The sequence below is a fragment of the Triturus cristatus genome, chromosome 3_2 (assembly GCF_964204655.1).
Source record: "Triturus cristatus chromosome 3_2, aTriCri1.1, whole genome shotgun sequence".
NCBI classification, from domain to species: domain Eukaryota; kingdom Metazoa; phylum Chordata; class Amphibia; order Caudata; family Salamandridae; genus Triturus; species Triturus cristatus.
The window spans coordinates 993,103,828-993,129,155 of NC_140584.1; the positions used below are offsets into that span (position 1 = coordinate 993,103,828).

The following is a 25,328-nucleotide window of genomic DNA, read 5'->3' on the forward strand; positions in this document are numbered from 1 at the left end:
CGGGGTCGCAAATTGCGACAGCCTTATTAATACGCATTAACCATGCCATTTGCGACCCCATTGGGAATCACAAACAGTGTCTCGGAGAGTGTTTTACATTGGCAATTGTGACTCGCAATTTGGTGCAATTTGCGAATCGCAATTGCCAATGGTCATACATCTGGCCCGCTGTGTTGAGATCATCTGTACATTTATGTTGCTGGAACCAAAATGTATCCTAGCAGCAGCAGGACCAGCTCAGAGGCATGGCAGATATTTGCAGCACTCTGTCAGAAATATTAATAATTTCTATTATGTCCTATGGCCTTGAGTCCCACTTCTAGGAACAGTAAAATCCTTCAGCAAGGACTGAAAAAAGTTACCACTATTGTAAAATGCCCGGTTAGTGAGTACTCCCCAGACTTTGTAATTAACACCAAGATCTGTTCACTTTTAAGCTGTCGATTTCCTGTTTTGCAACCGGTTGTTGGGAACAGCATATAAATACATATAAGATAAAATCTGCATTAAAATTGTACTCTGCAGTAAAGGTACCACCAGGAATTATTCTAGGATTTGGTATTTTTTGCAAATATATGGGAAATAACTTGCAGTAACAAAATGACTGCAAGCTTTTCTGAATGTATTTGCATTTGGTTTTCAGATGCCTGATGCTACAGGTAGCGGTGGTGTAAACAGGAAATACTGCATCACTGATGTAGTATTCTCAGTGGAACCTAAATGTGTGGAAACAAGAGAAATGTGCGTTAACTAGAATAACACTTAGGTATAAATGACCTGACAGTTTTGTCATTACTCTCTCCGAATACTGTTTTTCTATTAACTGGGAGAACAATCTCAAGAGATTTTCACACAGAAAAGGGACGGGGTGTTCAAACCGAAAACAGAAAATGTTCCCTTTCCTTATTTAAATAAGATTTGTTGTTTACAAAATTATAAACATTAATATATTCTTCTGATAATTGGGCAAAAAGGGAGTATTGTAACTTCCCCACAGGATATACCCATTTTATATATTATGTGATATAGATGTGCTTTATGAATTGTTTTTAAAAAAAAGAAATAATAATAATATACAGTCATTTGTGGAACGATTGATATGTTCTTAATTTTTTTGATTGTTTTCTTTATGTTCACTCACTGATGCATTGCAAATTTTTCACTTGCATTTGTTTTGGTTGCTTAGGGTCTGACTGTCCTCTTTGTTAGAGAGGTCTTATAGGAATATCCTTTGGAGAATTTACATTACTCCCTTTTTGTCCAATTATCAGAAGCATATATTCAGGTTTATAATTTTGTAAACAACAAATCTTATTTAAATAAGAAAAGGGAACATTTTCTGTTTTCTCTTAACTGGAGGATCATAGCATGTGAAAAGTGTGAAGGAAGATTCTGTTGCATTGTAAAGCGCCCCCACTCAGCTAAACATAAAAATATCATAGTTGACTGGTATTACTTTTAGGGTTTCTCCCTGTCCCAGTGGGAAGACATGAAAGGAACACTTGTCAATGCATTCCTCTTGGTGAGAGAAAATAAGAGTGCATCGACAGCTAACAAATACATCTCATACTTAAGCCATACTTAAGAGCAAAGAAGCACCTATTATTTTAACATGCAGCACAAGAACCTCGCCTTGGTTTGTGTAAAGTGCTGTACCTTGTCCCATTGGAAGTAGATGGTAGTGGTGCCGGAACTGGTCCTTGTGCTCCAATCTGTGCAGGTGTTAGCTGTCCCCATGTGGTGCTGGTATGCTGCCTGGAAGCCAGCTTTGCCCCAGGTGTCGGTTTCAAATAGGGAACAAAACCAGCAGGGCCCAACGAAGGAGTCCGCCCCGAACTATGCGAAGCTGCTGGAGTGGCTATGTTCATTGTGGAGTGTCGAGAACGACTGTGAATAGGACCCACTCCGTTGCTGGCCAAACACTGCTGGCAGGTGCAAGCCACGGCTTTGTGGACTGGTCCCATAGCCGACGTTACTGGATAAGGGGTGTCAAAACGCCGCTGGATTTTCCTTTGGAATCCAGTTTTCTTGTTGATCTGGATTAAAAAGACAAAGTCAATGGTGTAATGGAACCCCAGGGACGCCAGATCTACCCTTTGATGCCCATTAGCGTAGCTGTCCTCCAGGAATATACAAAGGTTCATTTCATAAGCCGTCCACGATCCATCATCACCCTGCCACTCCCACTGAATCCCCTTCCCTGGGGCTGTGTGTTGAGGGTAGATATGTCTCCTGACACTTCGCATAGTTCCTAATTTGAAAGGAAGAAGAAATACGGGTGTTAATCAAGCTTCAGATGCAATAAAACCAAACAAAGATTTAGCAAGCAAACGGTAAACAGGGTTGTCACAATTATGGAGGGTTGTGTTGAGATTGCTCACCTGATGTAACCAGCTGATCGAAGTCTTGTTTCGGTGAAAAGGAGAACTTGTAGAATCCTTCCAGGTACAAATTTAAAACGAATGCATCTGCACTGCTTAGTGTCTATTAATATATATTCAATTTAATTTCAAAGCGCTACATAACGAAGCATCGCAAGAAAAGTATAAGAATCACGACAAAATGACCAGCATTGTGACAAAAGCTATTTTAGTCTTGGAAATGTCAGTCTTCTTTTCAGACGTGCATTGCACAGATGTGCTGAAAGGTCCAACTTTAACTTCAAAATACAGTTGAGAGTACATGGCTGTTTTTATTGCTCAAGTATTGCGAATGTGCGGCGTGATAGAATTTTTTTTGAAAGAAGGCTATTTCAACAATATGTTATTCAAGAAATATTGCCCAATTAATCTTTTAAGCTGGATTAAGCATCCTAACAGTAATATTTGTAAGAGTCATGAAGAGTAGGATGTACAAGGTTTGAAGATAACGTGCGGCGGAACACCACCATTTCGTTGGTTCTGACTATATTCACAGGAATAACCCTGTAAGGAGGACTTCACAGACTCCATTAACACCCTTGCATATAGGGAGACTACCCTGAAAATAACCAAAGCTGGTTTGCCAGTGTAGACTAAAGGGCTACAGAAATAGCATAATTTAAACACTGCATGAGGGGGGCTTCTAACGTCAAGTTCTGGAATCCTCTCTGCTTCGAAAAAGTGATTCAGAAAAAAAGGAACAGGTGGGCAATTTGGTGTCCCAGAAGTAGAGGAGCTGCAAAGCTCCGATACAGCAATAGAGGAGAAACCCCTGAAATACAGACGCCTGGTTCGCCAGCCCAAAATCTATTAACCCCAGCTCACGGGCGGGTGACAATCTTTGGTGCACTTAGTAGCAACACGTATGTGAGAAGGCATCTGCCAGAAGACAAAATTAGACTTGAAGGCAAAATGGCAGCCATAACTGTTCTAAGGAGCAGAGGCATTCTGGGCGCTCTGGCATTGAGAAGGCAGTGGAAAAGCAGAGGTCTAGCTCCTATAGGGAATTACAGGTCATGCAAACAGCCTGAATGAACGCGCTAAGAAACAGAGTTACAACGGGCTATCTAGACAAAAGGGAAGGACGGCGAGGGAGGACTGCTGAAACCGCAGTGTGTGGAGAGACTTCAAACCGGCGCTTTTTTACTTTTTTTATTTTTATTTATTGTGTTATTAGAATTCTTTGAGCTGCAGTATGCCCCATCTCCATACCCTAAGGTAGATAAACTAGACAAAATGAAGCACATACATACTCACAACTTGAACTGTGAAGCCACAACAAAAGTTGCCCCTGGCACATGGGGCTCTGTGGTGCTCTTCGCATACAGGAGTGTCTGCCCTTAGCACTATACTGTGTACCCTATAACCACAATTTACTAGGACAAGAAAGTAGTTTGGAGGCACTATAAAAAGGATAGTCCTTGTCAGCACAGCGCAAATGAACCTGGTAGTTTAGCAGTACAAAACAGCAACAGGTAGACGTGCTTTATATGTCACTGGCAGAAATAATACTGGCGTAACCGGTGAAGAAATAGCCAAGGATTACTGAGTGTGTCACAAGGTGGTTCAGATTTATGATGCTTGTGTCCAGAAAAAGTCATACAAATATATATTGAATTTGGAGGAATTGAGGTTGTTGGACCCCAAGGAAGTCCGGATGACACCAGACTAGACTACTACGGACTATGCCTTCAAAACAAAGCATGCCTTTCCCCAAGAAAATTACCTAGCATACGTTGCTGCCAGCTAAAACCTCAAAGCAAGCAGGAGTCATCATTCGTCACGCAGACCTCGCAGTGATCACCAATACCAGAAAGGCAATCAAGAACCAGACATGGATGCCATGGCACACACCCATCTGCCCTCCAACTCCCCCCGAAAAGGAAGACCTGCAGCCTTGCTTGGCAGATTTAAAGAAGGACTTTGACAGGTCACATTCCAATGGGCTGACAAGACTCCTTCCTTCCTGAAGCGTGAGGTGACATTTCAAAGCTTAGAGAGACCTGTAGGGCCTGAGATCCAGGATGAAAGCCATGGAGCAACGGCTCCAATCTATGTCAGATACATGCCAGACCATGATGATCTTGACTGCCTCACTAGAAATCCAGGTTAAAAAACACAGACAAATGTGAAAATCTTAAAAAATAGGTCAAGAAGAGACAATATTGGAGAAATATGAAAGAAGGAATAAAGGAAGGTGATTTGGATGGCTGCATTCAAGCGGCCTTCATGGAAGTTGAACGAGCAGACAAGTTGCAACATATAGGCTTCTAGAGAGTGCACATGCTGGAAGGAGACATAACACAGCTGCCTATCCTGAGACATAGTGGCAAAACTTACCTGCTTCGTTAAGTAACAACTCTTCTGAGAGCAGATCACAGCGAAAAGTGAACTTTGGAGACAAAGTGGCATTATTCAAGGAACACTGGTTAAAGAAGGCTCAACCTACCTGTAGTGGCAATGCTGAAAGACAAACAAATGAGGTATCTCTGGAATTTGCTAGAGGGACACCGGTTTAAATGGAAAAATAGCAAAGTCGTAGCAACAATGGTGGAAGAGGTTGAAAGATCCTCAGTATCCCAGAAGGGGAAAAAGAAATCGGAGGGGATCTGGTAACCAATTAAAACAAATGACACCTTGATTCTCTCTGTCACCCTGTCAAATAGACAGCCTGCCCGGGTCACTCACCTGCAGCAGACAGCACAATTTCTTGACTAAGGAAGCAAACGTGTTCTGGGTGAACCAGGCTTACTTAAATTATCAAACCTCTCCAACTAGTTGGACTCATTGCAGAGGTGTTTTAGGACTATTAGGCAGAGATGCTCAACAATGAAAGCTATAGATAAGTAGGAATTATATTCTTACAGTCTGATACCTCTCCTATTTCTCTGTAGTAAAATGTTTTTGGGGCAGATTGGTTCCATACCACCAAGAGGTTCCAATTGGGATCGATCATACACATAGGGAAAAATCATCTCACTGAATTAAAACCCATCAGGATTTTGGCTATGGTTAGGTTGACTTTGTTGTTAGTAGGTCTTTTTAGGTGTCTGAGAGGGTGGTTGCACGCACACACCCACCTAATCTATCAATTACGAGTGAATTGGCTCGTCAATGTGAAAGATGCTCTCACAATGTATAAAGTGACACAAACTCTTATCCATGAACAGGAGAGGTCTCAGCATGCCAAAAAAATGGTAAAGGGTCTGGAACCCTATACTAGAACATAAACTTGATATCATGTTTCCTCAGGAAAGACGTTTGAATGAATCAGACAAGGCCGGCACTAGGATTATCCTATCAAAAACCATTAATCACGCACATCTAAGGGAAGACATGGCTTGGCAGTTCGGTCGGGACTGTTCCCATGAGCCACAGGGTCAAGACTGATTTGCATATTGCTGTGTCTGAACTGGGGTGGCAAAGTGAACTAAAGAAGGATGATGGATATATCCCAGATCTGGGACAGGGGATGAGTGTCTGAAGAGTTTCAGCTCTCCGTCCATCATCATTGTTTGCTAAAAAACTGAAGTAACAGAGAGGCAATGCCTTCAGGTAAGATGCATGAAGGCCAGAAGCAAAGGGAAGTCCTCGTGTGCACGGGACAATCCATGCACCGGCCAACAAGCCAGGGAACAACATAAGTGAGGATCCGGACGTCACCAAAGATTGTACTTGGTATGCTTATTAGTACAAGGGAGATGAACCCCCAAAGCGGTTAGAACTGCAACCGCGCTCACACAAAGTGGAGGAAATTCCCCGGAAAATAATTCCAACCGATCACAAACCTCCGTACGATCCAACCAGGAGTGGAAGGGTAAGGAACCCAAGTACGAGCTGAACGGAAGAGGAAAATTATCCTTAAAATCCCCAAAATAGGGTAGAAGGCACACCTGAAGAACAGCCAGGCCAGTAACAAAACATTGGGGTGGCTATTGGAGGTGTCATGGAAATGGCTCCAATCAAAAAATAAAGCAACCGCAGCTTTGCGCAGGGCAGAAGCAGAGGAAAAACAGGCCATGCAGAGGCATAGAAGAGGTAGTGCGGCCAAGATGGCCATCAATGCCAAGATACAGTGAAAGGAATTGCCACAAGGAAACAAAGAGAAAGAGAGCGGGCAGGGGCCTGTCTTGCCTGTGTATAGTGAGAACTAGCACAAGAAATGTTAACGCCTGAAGTGAGAAGAAGGAACACCACTCAGGGCAGAACCAGACAAAGAACCATAGGCCAAGAACCATGCCCCGTCCCTTGCATCTGCTAGGAAAGAAGGGCACCAGACAGAGTGGGAGGAACAAATCCCCTGGGCAGTGCGGAGAAACACTCAAGAAACAGAGAGGGGTGGGGATAGGACACATACATACATTATCTCTTTATAGACATGAGTCTAGTGGGGAGGCTAGAAAAGGCAGATGTAGGAGAAATTACATTGTCAGATCACTGGTAGAATGGATACATAGATGGAAATGAAAGTAATACATTTTTAGAGAACAGATTCATGTACATGAGCTTAGAACACAAATACTAATGTGCACCCATATAGAACAGTGGGCAGTGTACTCTACCAATAGTTTGGGGGCAACACATGATTTGACAGACTTTATGCAATATGTGACATAAGTGTACAACATGCAGATAATATCAAACATCCATAAACTATTAGAAAAGGAGAGATGAATGGGAGATGGCGATGTTAGGCTTTCTGAGAACAGGCAAAGGAGTGGGAAATAGGCACCAAAGAATAGGAAACGCAGTGGAAAGACATTGTCAAATTCTATCAATATGTGTATCATTAGAAGCAGCATTTCAAGTTGATGTTTAATTGGCACTTAACTCAGCAGCAATTTAAATTGATGTAGCTAGGGACAAACAAGGATTGGTGGACATTTGAGGCAGCAGACAGCTCTACTGTCCAGGTCTGTTAGTTGGAAACTAAAAGGCTTATGTTAAGACTTGCTTAGTTGTATCAAGCAAACACTAGGGACACCAAACACTATCACACTAGGTCTGAATACATGAAAGCAAAAATGATGACCAAAGCAGAGAGGATCTTGTTGGTTCACAAAAAAATGTATTGCAGCTAATTTGGCATGTTCAGATTCACCATTGCTGAGGCAATGGTATATTAGGCTTTGTAGACTCTTCACAATGATAGTAAATAACGAAATGGTTACTTACCAGTGGGAGTAGTTTTGCAGCTTGAAGTATTTTCTGGATACACATGCTATGCATCATTTCGCCATCTATTGGTTGGGTCTGGAATGGTCTTTTTTTTCTTCTTCTTGTTTTGGTCGCAGTCGACCACCATTTGGTGCCAGCTACGTTCCCTGAGTGACGTCAGATGGTATCCTGGAGGTCGACATGCATGGTGGCCATCTTCGGATTCTTTTTTCTGTTCTTATTCTCTTTTGTAATCCTTAAGATGGTTATTGAATAACTGATGTAGTTCTACGCTTCCCCACCTGTTTGTTTTCCTTCTAGTGTGGGTCGCATGTGAATCCAGAAAATTCTTCAAGCTGCAAAACTACTCCAACTGGTAAGTAACCATTTTGTTTTGCAGCGCAAATCTTTTTCTGTATTCACATGCTGTGCATCAAATAATGTAGCGGTTTCTATTGTGTCTGGGAGGCTGTGGTGAACGGAAGAACTTGCAAACAGGTGTCGAAGCACCCTTTGCCCAATTTGAGCTTCCTTATTCATTTGTATAGCCACACAGTAATTCTTTGTAAAGGTGTGTGGTGATGCCCATGTTGTTGCTTCGCAAACGGAGTCAATGGGTACATTGGCAATAAAGGCTAGCGTTGCTCCTTTCTTTCTAGTAGAGTGAGCTGTTGGTTGAATTGTTAGTTCCTTTTTGGCCTTGGCATAACACAATTCAATGGCTTGTACTATCCATCTTGCAATAGTTGCCTTTGTGACAGGTGATCCTGTGTTGGTATGTGCGTAGGCGACAAACAATTGCTTTGTTTTTCTGATTTGTTCTGTTTTTTGTAAATAACACAGTAAAGCCCTCCTTACATCCAGGGTATGGAGGCTTCTCTCTCCCTTAGTCTTTGGGTTTTTAAAGAAAACCGGCAGAAGAATGTTTTGGTTTAAGTGATACTTAGATACCACTTTTGGCAAAAACTGTGGGATACTTTGTAAGATTACTTTATCCTTGTGGATTTGTAAGTACAGTTCTTGAAATGTTAATGCTTGCAGTTCACTTACTCTTCGCAGTGATGTTATTGCAATGAGAAAGGCTGTCTTTGGGGTGATGTGTTTTAGGTCCGCTGTATGCATGGGCTCGAAGGGCTTTGCCATTAGTTGAGAAAGTACTGTATTTACGCTCCATGTGGGTACCAGAGCAGCTCTTGGTGGGGAAATTCTTTTTACTCCTAAAAATCTTTTGATTACTGGTCTTGTAAAGAAGCTTTTGCATGATTTTCCTTTTGTGTATGGCACTATGGAAGCAAGGTGCACTTTAATGCTTGAGTAGTTGATGTTGCTGTCCAAGAGGTAAGTAAGGTATATAATAACTGTTTCTTGTGTTGATTGAACTGTTTTTTCTTGTTAGTGGTGCACCATGTGGTATATCGCTTCCATTCTCCTATATAGCATTTTCTTGTGGACTCTTTCCCTGCCTCTTTTTGAGTTTCCATGGTTTTCAGAGGCAGACTGAGGTGCCCAAATTCTATGTATTCAGGCGCCAAACTGCAAGGGTGTAGCGTCGCTGGCTCTGGGTAAAAGATCTGGCCCTGTTGCATTGTTAGCAGGTCCTTTTCTGCTTTGATCTAGATAATTTCTCCCCTGGATAGTTCTAGGAGGGTTGAGTACCATGTTTGCCTTGGCCATCGAGGGGCAATGAGAATCATATTTGTTACTGGTTTTTTTGCTTTTTGTAACACTCTTTGCATCAGGGGTATTGGTGGAAAGGCATAAGCAAAGGTCTGTGACCAATTGAGTGAAAGTGCATTTCCCTTTGATTAGTGGTGTGGAAACCTCGAGGCAAAGGACTGGCATTTCTTGTTCTGCATTGTTGCAAACAGGTCTATCACTGGTGTTCCTCAGATGTTGAACAGATACTGTACTGTTTTCAGTTTCAACTCCCATTCGTGGGAGCAGTTGTTCTGTCTGCTGAGCTGGTCCGCTGTAATGTAGTCTACCCCTGGTAGATGTACTGTCTGTAGATTGATTTTTTGTATTATTGCCCATTGCCAGATTTCCTGTGCAAGTTTGCTCAGGGGAAAGGACCTTGTCCCACCCTGTTTGTTTAGATAGAACATTGTCGTTGTATTGTCTGTTTAAATTAATATGTTTTTCCCCTGAATGTGTTTCTGGAATGCCTTGAGTGCTAGAAAGACAGTTTATCTCCCAAAAGTTGATGTGCTTTGTGGAATCCGGTTTGTTCCATTGACCATGAACTTTCAGCTGGTTGCAATGCGCTCCCCAACGGTTGAGGGATGCATCCGTGGTGACTGTCACAGATGGAGTTGGGTCCCTGAAAGGTCTCCCCTGTGCTATGTTGTTGGATGCCCACCATTGTATCTCTGCTTGCACTCTTTGTGTAACAACCACTAGATCCTTCCAACTTCCTGTGGCTTGAGACCAGCTGTTGGTAAGCCATTCTTGAAATGGGCACAGGTGTAGCCGAGCGTGAGGGATAAGTAGGATGCATGATGCCATCATGCCCATTAGTTTCATGACCTTTCTCACTATCAGAGACTGACCCCTCTGGTAGAGGGTCGTTTCTTGATGGATTGTTTGTATCCTGGTCTTTGTGAGGTATGCCTTTGGTTTCGCTGTATTTAATCTTGCTCCCAGGAAGGTTTTTTCTTTTTCTGGTGTTGAAGATTTTTTGTGGTTTATTGAGAAACCCAGTGTCTGTAGCGTCTTGATTGTTTTTTTAAAATGATGGGGACATGTTTGTTTTTAATGCCCCTTTATGAGCCAGACGTCTAGGTAGGGGTAGACATGGACTTTTTCTATTGCCTGTTTTAGGCATAGTTCCTTGATCTCTGCATTTAGCAGTGTCTGGTCTGATCTCATTAATTTTCTTTCTCTTGGTGGGGTTTGCAGGTGGTTTTTTTGTTAGCTCTATGCAATACCCGTATTTTACCACATTTAAAATCCAATTGTCTGTTGTGATCTTTTCCCATTGTCTGTAAAACAAAGATATCCTTCTCCCCACTGGTGTCTTGTGTGGGTTCTTTTTTGTGATTGAGTCAGTTAGAGCCATTGCCTCTTCCTCTAGAGAATTTGGCCTCTTCCTCGGCCATTGCCTCTTCCTCAAAAGGGCTGCTTCTGTTGTTGTTGCCAACCTAGGTAGCTTGACTGCTGGTCCATTTGTTTACCTGGGTTCTGCCCTCGAGTCTGTTGTGCCATCTGTTGTCCTTGACCAAAGGAGCCCCTACCTGTGGGCTTCCTATTATTGAATCCCCCTCTTTTAAATGAACCTCTTTGCTGCAGGGCACCCATTGCCCTTGCGGTTTCGTTATCCTTCTTAATTTGTTGAAGAGATTCATCTACCTCTGCCAAACAGAACTTCTCCATTAAATGGTCTGTTGATGATGGAGGTTTGAACTTCCTGTTTAAAGCCTTAGATTCTGAGCCAGGCATGTCTTCTCAGGATGGTTCCTGTGCACATCTGCCTACTAGCAGTGTTTGCTGCATCTAAAGCGGACTTTAGACAGGTGTTTGCCATGTTTTTCCCCTCCTGGACAATAGATTTTGCCCTCTTTTTGTCCTCCTCAGGTAGTTTGTTCAACAACTCCTCTATGTCCTCCCCCTGTTGGTGGCCATATCTATTCAGTAGGGCATTTGAGTTAGCAATACACCACTGTGTTGCTGCCTCCTTTTCTATCCTTCTCCCCACCATATCCATTCTCTAACCTTCCTTTTCTGGTGGAGGCCTGGTGTTGGAGCGGTGTTTGCTCTCTCCCTGGCTGCGGTGACAATAATTGAGTCAGGTATTGTACTTCCCTGAATATATTTAGGGTCCTTTGAGGAGGGTTTATACTTTTTCTCCACTCTGGGGGTTACCCCTTTGCTGGAGGCTGGCTCCTTGAAGGCTTCTTTGCCTTGATCCAGAATACTGGCCAGCATTGGAAGGTACTGTGTTCCATTTGTAGCTGGTGCCAGGGTTTCTAGCAAAAAGCATGTCCCCTTTTTCTTCTTCTAAGGGTACACCAAATTGATTTGCTGTCCTTTATACAATGTCATTATAGAAAGCAATGTCATCTGGGAGGTGAAGCTTTCGAGGGCTAACTGCAAATCTCTTCTTCTGGACTCTCGGTGTCAAGGTCGTTCCACTTATCCTCAAAATTGTCAGAGTTTTCCTCCTCTTCAGGTAGGTCTCTGTATTCCTCGGGTTCTTCGCCTCGAGGTTCTGGTGTTGGAGGAGCATCGAAGATACCTTCTTTCTCTCCATCGGCGTCTTCTGCCTCTTCGGCGTCTACGTTCTCTGGTTCGCCAGCCGGTGTCTTTGGGATTAAAAAAATCCTTCAATGGGGCATCGAAGTCCTTTTTCTTTTGTAGGCGCACTGCAATTTCCTCCTCGAAGCTTCTCCTTTTCTTTTCGACCTAGAGGTCCCTCTCGGCGTCGGAGGCCAGAGATTTTCTTTTCTTCCCGAACTCGAGGTTAGTCTTCGGCGGTTGCATGCCCTTTTTTGCGGGTTCAGTGTCGACCCTTTGTTTCGGCATTTGACGATTTTCCCTCCTCGGTAACCTTTGGTAGGGTTCCATGGGGTTCTTTTAAATCGCGGCTGACCCTCAATCGCCTTCTTGCTCGGCGTTGGGACTGCCTTGTGCGCCTTATGTTCGTGGCTCTTCGGTTCCGATGGATCTTTATGGTGTCTTACCTTCTCAGTCTTCTTTTCTGGATCCTTCGCCTTCTTCTGGGAGGGATTTTTTCCAGAGTCCCCCTCTAGAACCACGACGTCCGATCCCTCGTGCGTCGACTCCGCTACTGCTCCATGTTCTTCCTCATCGCTAGACCTTTGTGAACACCTGAGGGGCGCTGGTAAAGCCAAAGGGGAGCATCGTAAACTGAAAGTGCTTGTGGCCAACCGCAAACCGCAAGTAGCGCTGGTGGGCCGGTAGGACGAGGATGTGAAAATAGGCGTCCTGCAAGTCCAACGCTACCATCTAGTCTCCAGGGTCGAGGGCAAAAAGGACTGGAGCTAGCGTCAACATTTTGAACATCTCCTTCCGGAGGAAGCGCGACGTTCCTGAGATCCAAGATAGGACGCAGGCCTTTGTCCTTTTTGAGCACCATAAAGTAGTGGGAATAGCAACCACGACTTACTTCTACAATGGATTTAGGCCCAGATCTCTTCACTGGGGAGAATGTATGAAATGGTCCTGCATTCTGTCCATCAACTGTTGTTTTTGCATTTGACGATCTACTTCTGGGGCAGGAACTCGCTCAATGGCTCCTTTGGCCAAGGGAGCCACAACTTCCTGTCGGAGAAGGGCCAGATGATCCTCCGACATGCGATGGTACTGAGGTGGCATGGCTGGGGGGGTAGTTTCGAAGGGGAGGGAGTAGCCCCTTCAGACTATTTGCAAAACCCACCTGTCCGACGTGATGGTGCGCCAGTGGGGGAGGTGATGGCGAATCCTGCCGCCCACTGGCGATTGGTGGCCATGAAAGGTCAGACTAGGAGGGTTTGGAGGCTGCTGCAGAGGGGACGGTGGTGGACTGGCCTGCTCGCTGGCCCCCAGACCCAGGACAGTGGGTCCCCGGCCGAGCAGGGGCTGAACAGCTTACGCCGGTCTGTGGCTCTGGGTGGAACGTGGCGGGGCACCCCTCCTATAGTCATGAAAGGGGCGAAAAGCAAACTGTGCAGGGCGGGTTGATGGAAAGGCCCGGGGACTAAGTCGGAGCCCGAGAGTCCTTGAAGCGCTCCAGCGCGTTGTCTGCGTTGTCGCAGAACAGGCGATGGCCATCAAAGGGCATGTCCACAAGGGTAGCTTGGACATCCCCAGAAAAGCCAGTCAACCTCAGCCTGGCGTAGCGTCGAAGGGCTACTGACGTTGAAATCGTCCTGCCTAGCGAGTCAGCGGTGTCCAGCCCACATTGGATGGTAAACTTTGCTGCATCTCTCCCCTCGGCGACTGCACGGGAGAGCACGTCCTGGGTCTCCTCTGGGCACTGGGGCAGCACCTGAGCTACCGTATCCCATACAGAGTGGGTGTAACGGCCCAACAGACAGGCAGTGTTTACCGACCGCAGTCCCAAGCTGGAGGAAGAAAACATTTTTCCCAAGGTGGTCCACCTTTTTGGATTCCCTATCAGGTGGTGCGTTACAGAATGCGCCTTTGGACGTTGACGCTTGGACCACCAAGCTCTCTGGGGTGGGGTGTTGGGAGAGGAAAGTGGGGTCACCCGGGTGGTGGCGTAGGGCAATCATCCTATCCACAGGAGCCCCTGTGTTGGGCATGGACCAGGTGCCCAAAAGGATGTCAGTGAGGGCTTCATTAAACGGCAGCAGGGGCTCCAAAGAGTTAGCTGCTGGCTGAAGCACCTCTGTCAGGAGGTTAGTCCTGATTGCCACCGTAGGTAGCTTGAGGTTGAGAGCCTCGGCTGCCCTACGCAACACCACTGCATAAGACGCTCCTTCCTCCATAGCCACGGTAGGAGGAGACAACATGCCAAGGTCTGGGGAGGTATCCAGACTGATGGCTTTCCCTAGCTCCTTTCTCCAGTCCAGGTCATATTCCAACTGGTCGGTCAAAGGGTCTCCAGACTCCTCCCAGTCCTCCTCCCCCTCCTCTGATTGCCAATCTGGCCTGAAAGGAACACCAGGGTAGAACCAGGGCACAAAAGTACCCGTCCGCGCCGGATCCGGCGTCGGTCAATGCCGGTCTGGCTCCATAGCCACCTCAGGGTGGAGGCCGGGGTCTATGCCGGCTGGAGGCACAACTGCTTTGGCTGCAGACACTGTGCTGGTGGAATCGGTGCCAAGGGAAGTGTTACAAGGTCGACCGGCACCGATCCGGATCCAGGCCTGGTTCCAAGGGGTCCCTGCGGTGCCTGGGCCGAAGCCGGCGGCGAAGACTCAGGACCCCCAGCTGAGTCCACCAGTCCCTAAGGCGCACTGACTGAGTCAAGTTACCCAAAAATGTCATGCATCGCTTCGTAGAAACTCCGAAACTGCGCAGGGGTCTCTCCGGGTCCCGAGGAGGGAGGGAAACTCAGAGTTGACCCAGCAGGACCCACCCGCGGAGCCGCGGGAGGGGCACCGCCCGCATCCCTTGTGGCGTCGGCCGACGGACATGGACAAGTCAAAGAGCGACGATGCTTCTTTCACTTCTTCTTGTGCTTCGACTTACCGGAGGGTGCGAAGAATTGGAAGAGGACTGGTGGTGGTGGCTCCACGACCGGTCCCTCGACCTCCCTTGCGACCGGGACCTTGAACGGCGCGGAGCGGAGCGGACTGCCGGATCTCGAGAAGCTTTCGGGAACGCTCCTACAAAGACTTCGGATTCATAGTCGGGAAGTCGGAACACGACTTGGAGTTGTGGTCGTGTTCCAGGCAAAACAGGCACACGCGGTGCAGATTAGTCACCGACCTCAACCGTCGGCAGGAACCACAAGCCTTGAAACCAGTCATCCCTACGAGCACCAGGAGTAGAGAACTCAAAACAGTGTCAACAAAAGTCACTCAAAAAAGTAAATCAAGAAGTGGCTGGAGGTACCGCTCTCTCCGGATAGGCGCTGGCTGGCACGGAAAAAGAAAGAACTGACGTCAGTGCGCGAGGGCGGTGTCTCAGTAGCTGCCGCGATGTCATCCCAGCGACCACGAACGCAGAGTCGACCAACGCCACCTTTCGACGCGCAGGGGTACAGCTGATGAAAAATTCTCCGGATCCAGTCTGATGCCTGGGGGTAAATCACAAGGTAAGGAATCTTTAACTAATTTTGTCTTTCAGATATAAGAAACTTACAGTTTGGAAAATAATCTTTCATAACATTCTCTGTTTGATGGAAGAAATGCAGTCAAGATCCAATAAGATGCTAAAATGTTTTTTTTTTTTTTTTAAAAAGGAACAGAAAAAGAGATTATATATTCATATTGAAAATAAGACAGAACATTAAAGGCAAAATGGATGAATTTCTCCCAACAGCCTTCTTGTTCTAGGGAAAAACAATATGCTGCTTGCTTTTCCTTTGAACATAAATTGTGATAAAGAAAACAGGCATCGAGGTCACAGGATACCAATTTCAAATCACTTGTTCAAAATCAGTATAAAACAAAACAGAAAGGACATCGTATTAATCTCAAACTAGATGATTCTTCTAACTGTACTAACAAAATTAAGGAGTCCTTGAAAATAACATTTCATTAAAGCAGCAGGACAGCTGAAATGGATTGTTTTACAGAAATCCTCAAAGTACCAATATCCATTGTCAGATCGAGTTTGGGGCTGGCTATGGGGACCCAACAGTGGTGGGTAATGTAATGTGCCACAGGTGTCCTAGGTTCTGTTCTACTATGGGTCTGCAAAATGGGTTTAGTACACCCATTTCTGCACGTGACTCTGACTAATGAGAGCAACCAATCAAAGGCTCATCTGGGATGTAGTGTGGGAGACAAGAGCTCAGAACTCAACAGTCAATCAACATACACAATAACCATTGTCCAGCACAGTGCTATTACTTTATGTGAAAGAAAGCACTTTCATCTTACAGCAAAACTAAATACTTCACAGTTGAATAAGAATGCAACACAGAGTTGTAACTTAAGTTTTATTTAATCAGTGAGGCGCTACACCCCTTTTTCAGTTCTCTCTACCCACCATGTTCAGGATCCCAGGATTACAGTACCCAATACAATACGAGTATAGGCATTCATTAGGCACAGTTATGATGGTGTTGAATGCTCACATTGGTCAGTTGCACAGCTCAGTTAAATTTCTTCTACCACTTGTGCTTGCTCAACGAAAGTCTCAAGCCTACGCAACAGACTTGTCTGCACATTTTAGCCTTTTGTCCCAGATGCAGGCTGATCCATCCATTTACTTGCTGGTTATCTTTATAGCCCTGGCAGTGCAGATTGTGCTCCAGACCTCTTGGCAGTGACTCCTCTTCTACAGGGACATACTGTCAGTCTTATGAGAGATCACAGGATGCAGCCAGTGGAGCAGGTATGCGCAGCAGCCCCGGTCCTAAACAGCAATGGGCTTCCTAGCTAGTTGTAGTCAGTTGCTCAATTTCAGCAATTGCGACCTTTGCCCAAGTAACTCATTGTTGCGTGTCTTTAGCAGCTGCAGTCTCCGAGCCAATCAGGGCTTCCGAAGCGGAGTGGTTTCACTTCGCTCTTTGTGTGTCTGCTTTCTGTTGGTATTCCACATGTCGAGAACACACTAGGCTACTCCTCCTGGACAGTCTTCCCTTCTGTAGTACCAGGGATGCTCCTCTCGCAGCAGGCAGGGAGGCTTCTAGGCCCTCATTGCAGACCAATAGCTCCTCCAGCAGAAAGCACAGACACTAGATAATGTCCCCTCACCTCAACTTGGAACAAAGTGCCACATGTAAGAAACTTTGAAATAGCAGTTCCAAATTGTGCATTCCTGCGAATCACAATTAGGAAATCGCTATTTCAAATGTATGAAATTCTTCCGAGTTTCATTTGCAATTACCAGTGGGTCGCAAATAGACCTACATCATGAATACTAATGTCGTAGGTCTCGGTTTGCGACCCACTGGGAATAGCTAAAATCACAAGGATGGTGGCCTGCTGCGGTCAGCAGACCAACACGTCTGTGACTGCTTTTAAATAAAGTAATCTTTTTTTTTTCTTTTTAAATGCAGCCCATTTTCCTTAAATTTGAAAATTGGTGGTATATTGCGAATGTTTTGCAACCGCATTTCGTCGCAATACATTCACACTTACCACTGCGATTCGGTATTAGGAAGGGATGCCCTAAACGCACCGCTTCCCAATCCTGGATCACCAACCTGATTTGCAATTCGGTAATAGGTTACTGAATCGCAAATGGGGCATTCTACAGACCGAAAAGCTTTTTGGCATTCGCAGATGGGCTGATTCTGAGAATTGACCAGTTTGCGATCGCAAAAACATTTGTGCATGTGGACCAAAGTGAGTTTGTTTGAATCCCACTTTTTTACACATTTACTAGAGTGTGTATTCACTGACTGTGGATCCACTACCTGAGGTTTCCGGAACCAGTTTGGGTTGGTTCTCTTTCAAATGCCATTTTTCTCCATCTGGATAATTGGGGCTCTGTACCATGGTTGAAATACATAGACACAACCGTGCTTTGGTTATCTCCGTTGTCCTGGTGTCTGATTAGGTTACAGTAAGGAGACAAATCTTGGATAAAAAGTATCTTTTTGGAACGTTGTGCTGAGGTAAGAACACAGAAGGAGCTGGCCAAGAGCTTTGTCTCGACTGATTATCGTATCCTTGCCAGCTCAGAAACCGTTCTTTATCTTTCTCTTGAACTAACGCAATGGGAAAGGTCCCTTCTCTTCCATTTTAGATCAGGCTCGGTATGGCGGCTTATGAGTTTTAGAATGCCAACTAACGCCATGAGAGGCCCCTCCAAAGCTTGTCCGTGTGATTTTAGTCAAGCCCGGAGACTGTTTTTGAAATTGCTTTTAAAATCCTTGGGGTACCGAAGCTGTGAACAGGCCTTGCACAAACTGCAATCATTAAATACTCTAATTGTATGTTCTTGCCTTAAAGCAGCTGTTTCAGCTAGGAAAACTATGGATGAATAGTACTGCCTGTTTTATTTTGAATTATATATTTACTGTACTTGATTAGTTCATATTTTATAGAGGAACCATGAACTTTATATACAGATATGCTAATTGTTTTAAATGACTTATGTGCTATAGTTTTATTTTGTGGAGCATTAGCTATTATGCTTTATGGTTATTGGCTCAATTATGTTGATGGAGTTATTTGTTTTATAACCATTTAATTGCTCTGTATTGTTTCTGTATTTTATGGCCATATATGGCTGAATAAAGAATGAAAATGCAATTTTCTTGCTGCTTCTCAGACACAGCCTTTGAGTAAGGTGATATTTCACACAGCAGGTAGCAATGGGGATGGTTCCAACAAGGACTATCCAAAACAATGACACAAAGAAATGTGAGATCTCTGCACCTGGCAGTCATCAGCCTTCCTAAAGCAGTAATCAGAGACAGACAAAAGGGCAAGCCCTCTATAGAAATGGCTTTACCTTTGAACAACATTAACCGCAGTTCCAACCCTCACCCCTACCATCTATCAAACAGCAGTGCTCAGGAAGAACTAATCAGCAACCCTTTGCTAATAAGGTACTCATTGAATTTCTAAAGGTAGCCCTTTCTTCATCCTCCCCAGTATTAACTGGGTCTACACCCTCAGAAATGCAGGCAATGCACTTTCACTGTCCGGGGAAATTGTCTTTATCCTCCATCTTGTGTCATGCTAAACCTGGGGCATCCAAAGTGGATCCCACTGGCAGCAGTACTCAAGACTCTCAGAACTCAGAGTCCCAATCCTGCGAATGAGCAATACCCTCGCTCAACACGCACAGGGGAGCGCAAGATACTGGATTTCATTTAACAGTGAAAATGTACATGAGGCACCAGTAGGCTTGCAGCTCCCGGCCACAGAGAAAAAGCTCTTGTCACACTAAAGACTCACAAAACACGGTACACTGGCACAACTGCTTTATGTGAAGCACCTCAGTCATGGATAGCAGTTGAAGGACCACAATGAGGACACGCATAGAATGCACGTCCAGAATCTGGACCTCAAATTACCAAGGGCATGCCTAGGCCTCTGTGCACACGCTAGATTTGCCCGACATCAGGGCCAAGATAAAAGTCAGGATACCAGTTTCTATGCAGTCACATACTCAAGGCAGGGTACGTATATGCCTGTTTAGCAAGCAGGGGACATTTGAGTTCCAGCAGCCACTGAAAAGAAATTGAATGACTACCAGGAAATCAGAGCTGACCAGAAGATAAACAAACAAAAGACTTATAGGATCAAGGGTTTATCTTCTTAGTAAAACTCTAAAGGCAGAATCTAACCTGTTTCCTCATGTACTAATATACTGATAGCTAATAAAAGTGAGACAGATGGATTATCTTATTTACCAAATTCAGTAAATACCAATACCCCAGATTAAGGTACTTACCAGGTGTAGTAAATACACCCTTTTCCCAAGCTTTTTACTTGGAATTTAGAATATGCAGACTCTGAGTTAAAAACAGCAAGTTCAGCATGGGCACACTCATATGTGGTCAGGGATCGGAATTTAACACCCTGCTTGTAATCATGGCCTACATCTTCCAGAACCAAGTACCAGATCCAGCAATTGAGGGTATGGCTAAAGCACAGGATTATCATTTGCGGCCTCGAGTCAGGAGCAGGATAGGACCCGTTTCAGATCATTTTAGAAGGTACACATACCAAACTGTGGTCGGGTAGAGCGAAGCCACCAGGATCAGCAATTCAGTCACAAAGGAATCATAAGGAACACCTGGCATCTTTATCCCAGTTTTGCTTGCAAATCATCTTCATTACAAAAGAAAGAGAACGTACAGATTCCCAATCCACAACCCAGAGCTAACACATTTCCTATTGATACTGTGTCTTGTCCCAGTCATTACACAAACAGGCTGCATTGTCTATGTTCATCCATTAGTGGTTAGAACATGCCGAGAAGTTATTACATTATTCAGCTGCCATTCCTTGCAGAATGCAAGTCAGGTTGCTGAATATTAATGGCAGCAAATGCCACCAAGAGAAGGATAAAAAACATACATCAACCTTAGACCACTGTAATACAGCGAAACCATTGCAAAAGTATTCTTTGAGTCTTTGGTGACAAATGGCATTCAGACCATTATGGTTGATTTTGGAGAACATTTATTTTTGAAAGTTAAAGAAAAAAGGACCCAAGCTGACTGGGGTTCCATCTCCTGTCAATCACGAATCATCCATCAGGCACCACCTGAACACAGAAAGCCAGGGGTAATTGGGTTCTCATAAACCAGCATACTGTTGTAAGAGGAAGAGATCATACATTTTTAGCAAGATGTAATGCTAGGGTGCCATTTGGACACTGGGCTGATACGTCTAGAATGACTCTAATTTATGTTGTACTTAGGTCCCTGAAGACCAGTGTAAGAACTGGCCCCAGACACTAGAGTTAAAAGGAAAAGAGGAAAGAGCATGAGAACCTGAAAGTAGCTTGTTTAAGAGGAGAGGCAATTACCATGTCAACAAGTAGTTGTGACAGTGACCACTGTACTTATCCTGAATCCATCAAAAGGCTGTGTCTATGATTGTGTTCTTGGTAAACATTCTGGATGGTTGTTCTAACACCAACACCAAACTCTGCGTATTGGTCGCACACTGCATATGCAACACACCTAAACTGTATCACATGAATATGAAAATTCAATATAAACGTAACCACCCTCCAGGTCAGTGGGACTAAAAGACATTCACTTTTGGAGGGCAAAAAGTAAACATGAGCCAAGGTGAACCTAAATATATTCACAAGGAATTTGGTGAAAAAATGTAGTATGTGCTACAGACACTAAAGTACGAAACACAGAGGAGATGTACAAATGTTTGTGGACTGGTATACACAGTGATCAAAACATATTCACATATGTGCATGTACAGTCTCGAGTATGGACACTGTATAAAGAATACACCAGGAATACACCAGGAAAGAGGGTGCAAGCAGCCAGCTATGTATGTGTGTGTACACACACACACACACACACACACACGTTGCCCTTCATTGGGGGGGGGGGGGGTAGGGGTTTGAGGAAGGGGAATGGGTTTGGTTGAACAGTTGCATCCTGTTAATCTGAGAAGCTTCCTGTGAAGGCCAGATTGTCTGTCGAGCAGGCTTTGGACAAGATGATGTTACACCACACGTTTCCTGAATGGTTCACACTACAAAACTAGAACAATGGCACCGAGGTTATGTTAGCAAGAAATGCATTTTGTTTTTACAAAGTTGTTACTGGCTGCTTAAAGCAGAGTTAAGGCTTTTGGACAACTGTAATAAATCTAGCTGTAACCTATTCTAGTTTATGAATGAATATGTACTTTTTTTCATAGCACAAACACAACACAGAGGAAGGGTCTAAGCTAAATATGTTTTCCGAAGTGCAACAGGATTCGACAAGATGGGAGTCAAATGTAGTTGTGGAGTTTAAAAATAGGTTTATGTCGCTGATGTAAATTGTTGTTGAGGGTGGTGGTCAAGTTCTCACTTTTGATTTTCTTTTCTGAATTGTATCCTTGTAGTTGGTTGGCAGGGCGTGGGGCAGTTCCCTTCCTCAGTGGGTGAGATCAATGGAAAATTAATTCTGCATGCCTGGGCATCTCTGGGGTATATACAGGTTGGCTGCCCTGTGGCACAGAGAATTAGCCTTTGACTCGGGCGGAGGGTAGCTAGGGAGATCTAATTAGTAGTAATGCTAAAGAGAAGATGGCATCAGGCATTATGCCCCAGTCAGCAGAAGATGCTGAAGTTAAGCATGGTCCTGATATACTAAGGCAACATCCTGAAAGGGACCACTTTTGAGACAAGAGAGCGAGCTTATTGGCTTGTGCACCCACAAACATTAGATAGTGGAACAGAGGGCTCTGCACTTGAATGGAAATGGAAGCACACTGCAGCTCCAGAGATGAATCGACGGGGATAAAGTGTGCACCCCAATTTCAACAATAGACTGGAGCAGGAAAAGAAGGAAGGAGATGATTAATAAACAGGACGTTTTCAGACAAAGGCTACCAGTGAAGCTACAACCTGAAATGAGAGGGGACAATTGAGACTCTGTCCTCATGGGAAGCTATATATTAATTAGAAAAAAACTAGAGGGAGGCGATAGACAAAGTAGGGTAAACTGCAAGGTCTAGCTGAAGCAGAAAGCAAGAGCACACAGAAAGAGCGAACATCAGGGACATCGAGGAATAACGATAGCTGAGCTGATGGTCAAGCAGAGTTGTACAAATGTCTTAATTTCCTAAAAACAGACATAATAGGAGAGACTAAACTATCAAACAGAAGGCAAAGGGTGAGGCTCTCTAGACTTATGACAGAGCTGCTCGTGGTAGAAAGAGTGAAGCACTAAACGTCCTCAAAACAACTATTTGGAAAGAGGGAATCAAGTCAAAGGTAGCTAGTTTCCCTATGTAAGGCAACATAGTTCAGCAAATGAAGCAAAGCTGAGAATAGAGCCAGGCCAACAGAAACACCAGTTAACTGTAAGTGGTATCATGTACCGCTCATCTTTCTGACCTCAATTACATCCTGTTGGGGGTCCTTCCATCTTTCCCGGTATCACTCTCAAACACTTAATCTGACTATAGTTATTTTTGTCTCCCAACCCTTTCCAAAGAATGTATGTATACTTCTGCTTGAATTACAGGTTTCATTTGAAATTGTTTGTCTTCTGTTTGTGGGTCATGTAAGTGAGCATCTAAATGTCAATAAAATGAATTCTCACCTGTTCCCTGCCGAAACTGCATCATGCTCGGGATGTCGATGCTGTAGGGTGTAAGGTGCGGGTCTGCTTGGCCCAGAGAGATGCAGGTGGAGACATTGCCAGAAGCCCCCTTATGTTGTTGTTGGAACTGCAGGCACTGCTCAATGTAGTTGCACACTCCGCCACTGTATGGCCTCCAGTTTCCAAACTCATCCTGCCATTCCCACACAGCTACAACAATGGGAACAGACTGCCAGGGCATATAGTAAGAGGAACTGGGTGTGCCCGGGGTACCAGCTGTGCCAGCTCCAGTGGAAGCAGAGCCTGCAGCCATCTTCCAAGAGCCTCGTTTGATTTCCTTCAGGTTTATACAGCCATTTATTCTAGAGTCGAATTGGACAAGGCACCCTCTTTGTCAAGACATTTTCCAAGGCTGGAAGCCAAAAAGAAAAGAACGTTTATTGTTACTTTCTTTCAATTGCATTTTGGTAATATGTATAAAAGCAGGCATCTATGATTGTCAGGTGATCATTACCCTGAATAACAAACACTTCATTCATAGCAAATCGCATCTTACAACCACGTAACAGGTCCTTCATTCCTCTAAAAGCTAAATATCTATGGGGCGTGCCACTGGATGTCAGGCGATGGCGGTCAAATAATAACCAGGTTCATAGGAGACCCAACCTGCAAATTTAGACTGGCAGAGTACCTATTATTAAAAGGTTAAAAGGAGTTCTTGGGGGCAGTTTTGACTAGTAACAGTGGAGGGGCAAATAGGAAAGGTATAAGCTAGTCACTGAAAATAAATAGTTTGATAAACAGATCTAGTGTAACCATAGTAACTGAAGATGGGCACAGAGGAAAATATGTATCAAACCTGGCATCTAGTGACCAACATCTCTCTACTTTATCAGATGTTCTGCAATTCATAAACATTTCGGGCTGGGATTTACAATCGTAGCCATGCTTCTCTTTTGGGATTTACAGAAGATATGTGGCCTTCCACACTGACCAAGACTTAGATCAAATCATCTGAGAATGTAAATACATATCTTACTCTAAATTACTGTAATTGTTATCTAGAATTTGGAAATATAAACCCTGCAAAGTCCTCGGCATAAATCATATGCCTTCGAAAACATGCCACATTACATGCAAATTTGTTATCGTTTTGGTACGTTAATTACAATTGGAAATGTAGCTGTATGAATGTCTGCATAATTAAAACCTATACCGTTAAAATGTTACATTTCTACAAATACTTGGATTTACAAAATATATAAGTGAAATGAAAAAAATGCATGTTACAAAAAGTAAATTACAAATGTATACAGAAAGATTGAATTCTCTTATAAGTCCATAACAGAGGTTCCCCAAACTTTTCAGAGCCAAACCTCTTTTTCAAACGACAAACATTCGCGACCCATATACTTTTAATGGACATGAGAAGGGGCGAATTTAGAAAGAAACTAAAGCATCGTCTGGTAGCCTACTATCATTAACCGACAGCTCATTTTTCATTGAAATGGCCACTACCTTTGCATAGACATACAGTTTTACCAATAAAACTATACAGCACTCAAATAACCACTAAAAAAGGTATTTTTTACAGATCAAATTTTACAAGCAAAATCATCCTCGAAAGTACTCTTCAAGGCAGTAGCCAAACTGGCTACCCCCTCCAACTAAACAATTCAAAGCAGCCCGGAACTTTGCGAGGAAATTGCCACCTTCTTTTTACAAACGGTGGAAGTTATTTTTTCCACTTTTAAGCTCCCCAGAAAGAAGACACAGGAGTTTCAGCCCTGTTGGCAAGCACCATAACTAAGTCACAACCAACTTTTAACATCTTTTCACCTCTGGAGAAGTCTGACACAATAAAACTCCTTGCCTCGATTACATCGGGATCCCCCTTTGATCCCTGCCCAGTCCCGGTGATTAAACTTGTCCCTGAAATTATAGGTACAGTTTTAACCTCCATATTTAACGCTATGTTTGAATCCGGGCAGTTCCCCAAAAAATGGAAATTAGCGTCCATTCTCCTGCTGCTAAGGAAGCCAAATCTTGATCCTAAGGACCCAAATAACTACCGACCAATCTCTCGTCTACCACTACCTGCAAAATTGGTCGAACGAACTATGAACACCCAACTCAGCACATTCCTCCACGTTAATAACATACTAGAGCCCACTCAATATGGCTTCAGGGCAGGTCATAGCACAGAGTTAGCTCTGCTAAAATGTACAGAAGAACTAAGAGAAGCCTTGGACCAAGGAGGCCAGGCTGCATTAATTATGTTACACCTCTCCGCGGCCTTCGATACGGTCAACCAGGGTGTTCTGATGGACCGTCTGTCTACATGTGGGGAGCAAGGGAAGACCTGGAACCTGTTGAAATCCTTTCTAACAGATAGAATTCAAACAGTGGACCTAGATAAAGCC

The 25,328-nt window shown here is 44.3% G+C and overlaps 1 protein-coding gene across 2 annotated transcripts in view; it reads right to left on the reverse strand.

The window, feature by feature from the left end:
- The window catches only part of DTX2 (deltex E3 ubiquitin ligase 2), a 576,494-nt gene that overhangs the window by 428,411 nt on the left and 122,755 nt on the right, over positions 1–25,328 (reverse strand). For both annotated transcript variants that reach the window (XM_085649605.1, XM_085649604.1), the window contains exons 2-3: positions 22,906–23,317; positions 1,657–2,251 (exon numbers count right to left, since the gene is read on the reverse strand). In XM_085649605.1, coding sequence (XP_085505731.1) covers positions 1,657–2,251; positions 22,906–23,218 — 908 coding nt within the window. In that variant the 5' untranslated portion in view covers positions 23,219–23,317. The remainder of the gene's footprint in view (positions 1–1,656; positions 2,252–22,905; positions 23,318–25,328) is intronic.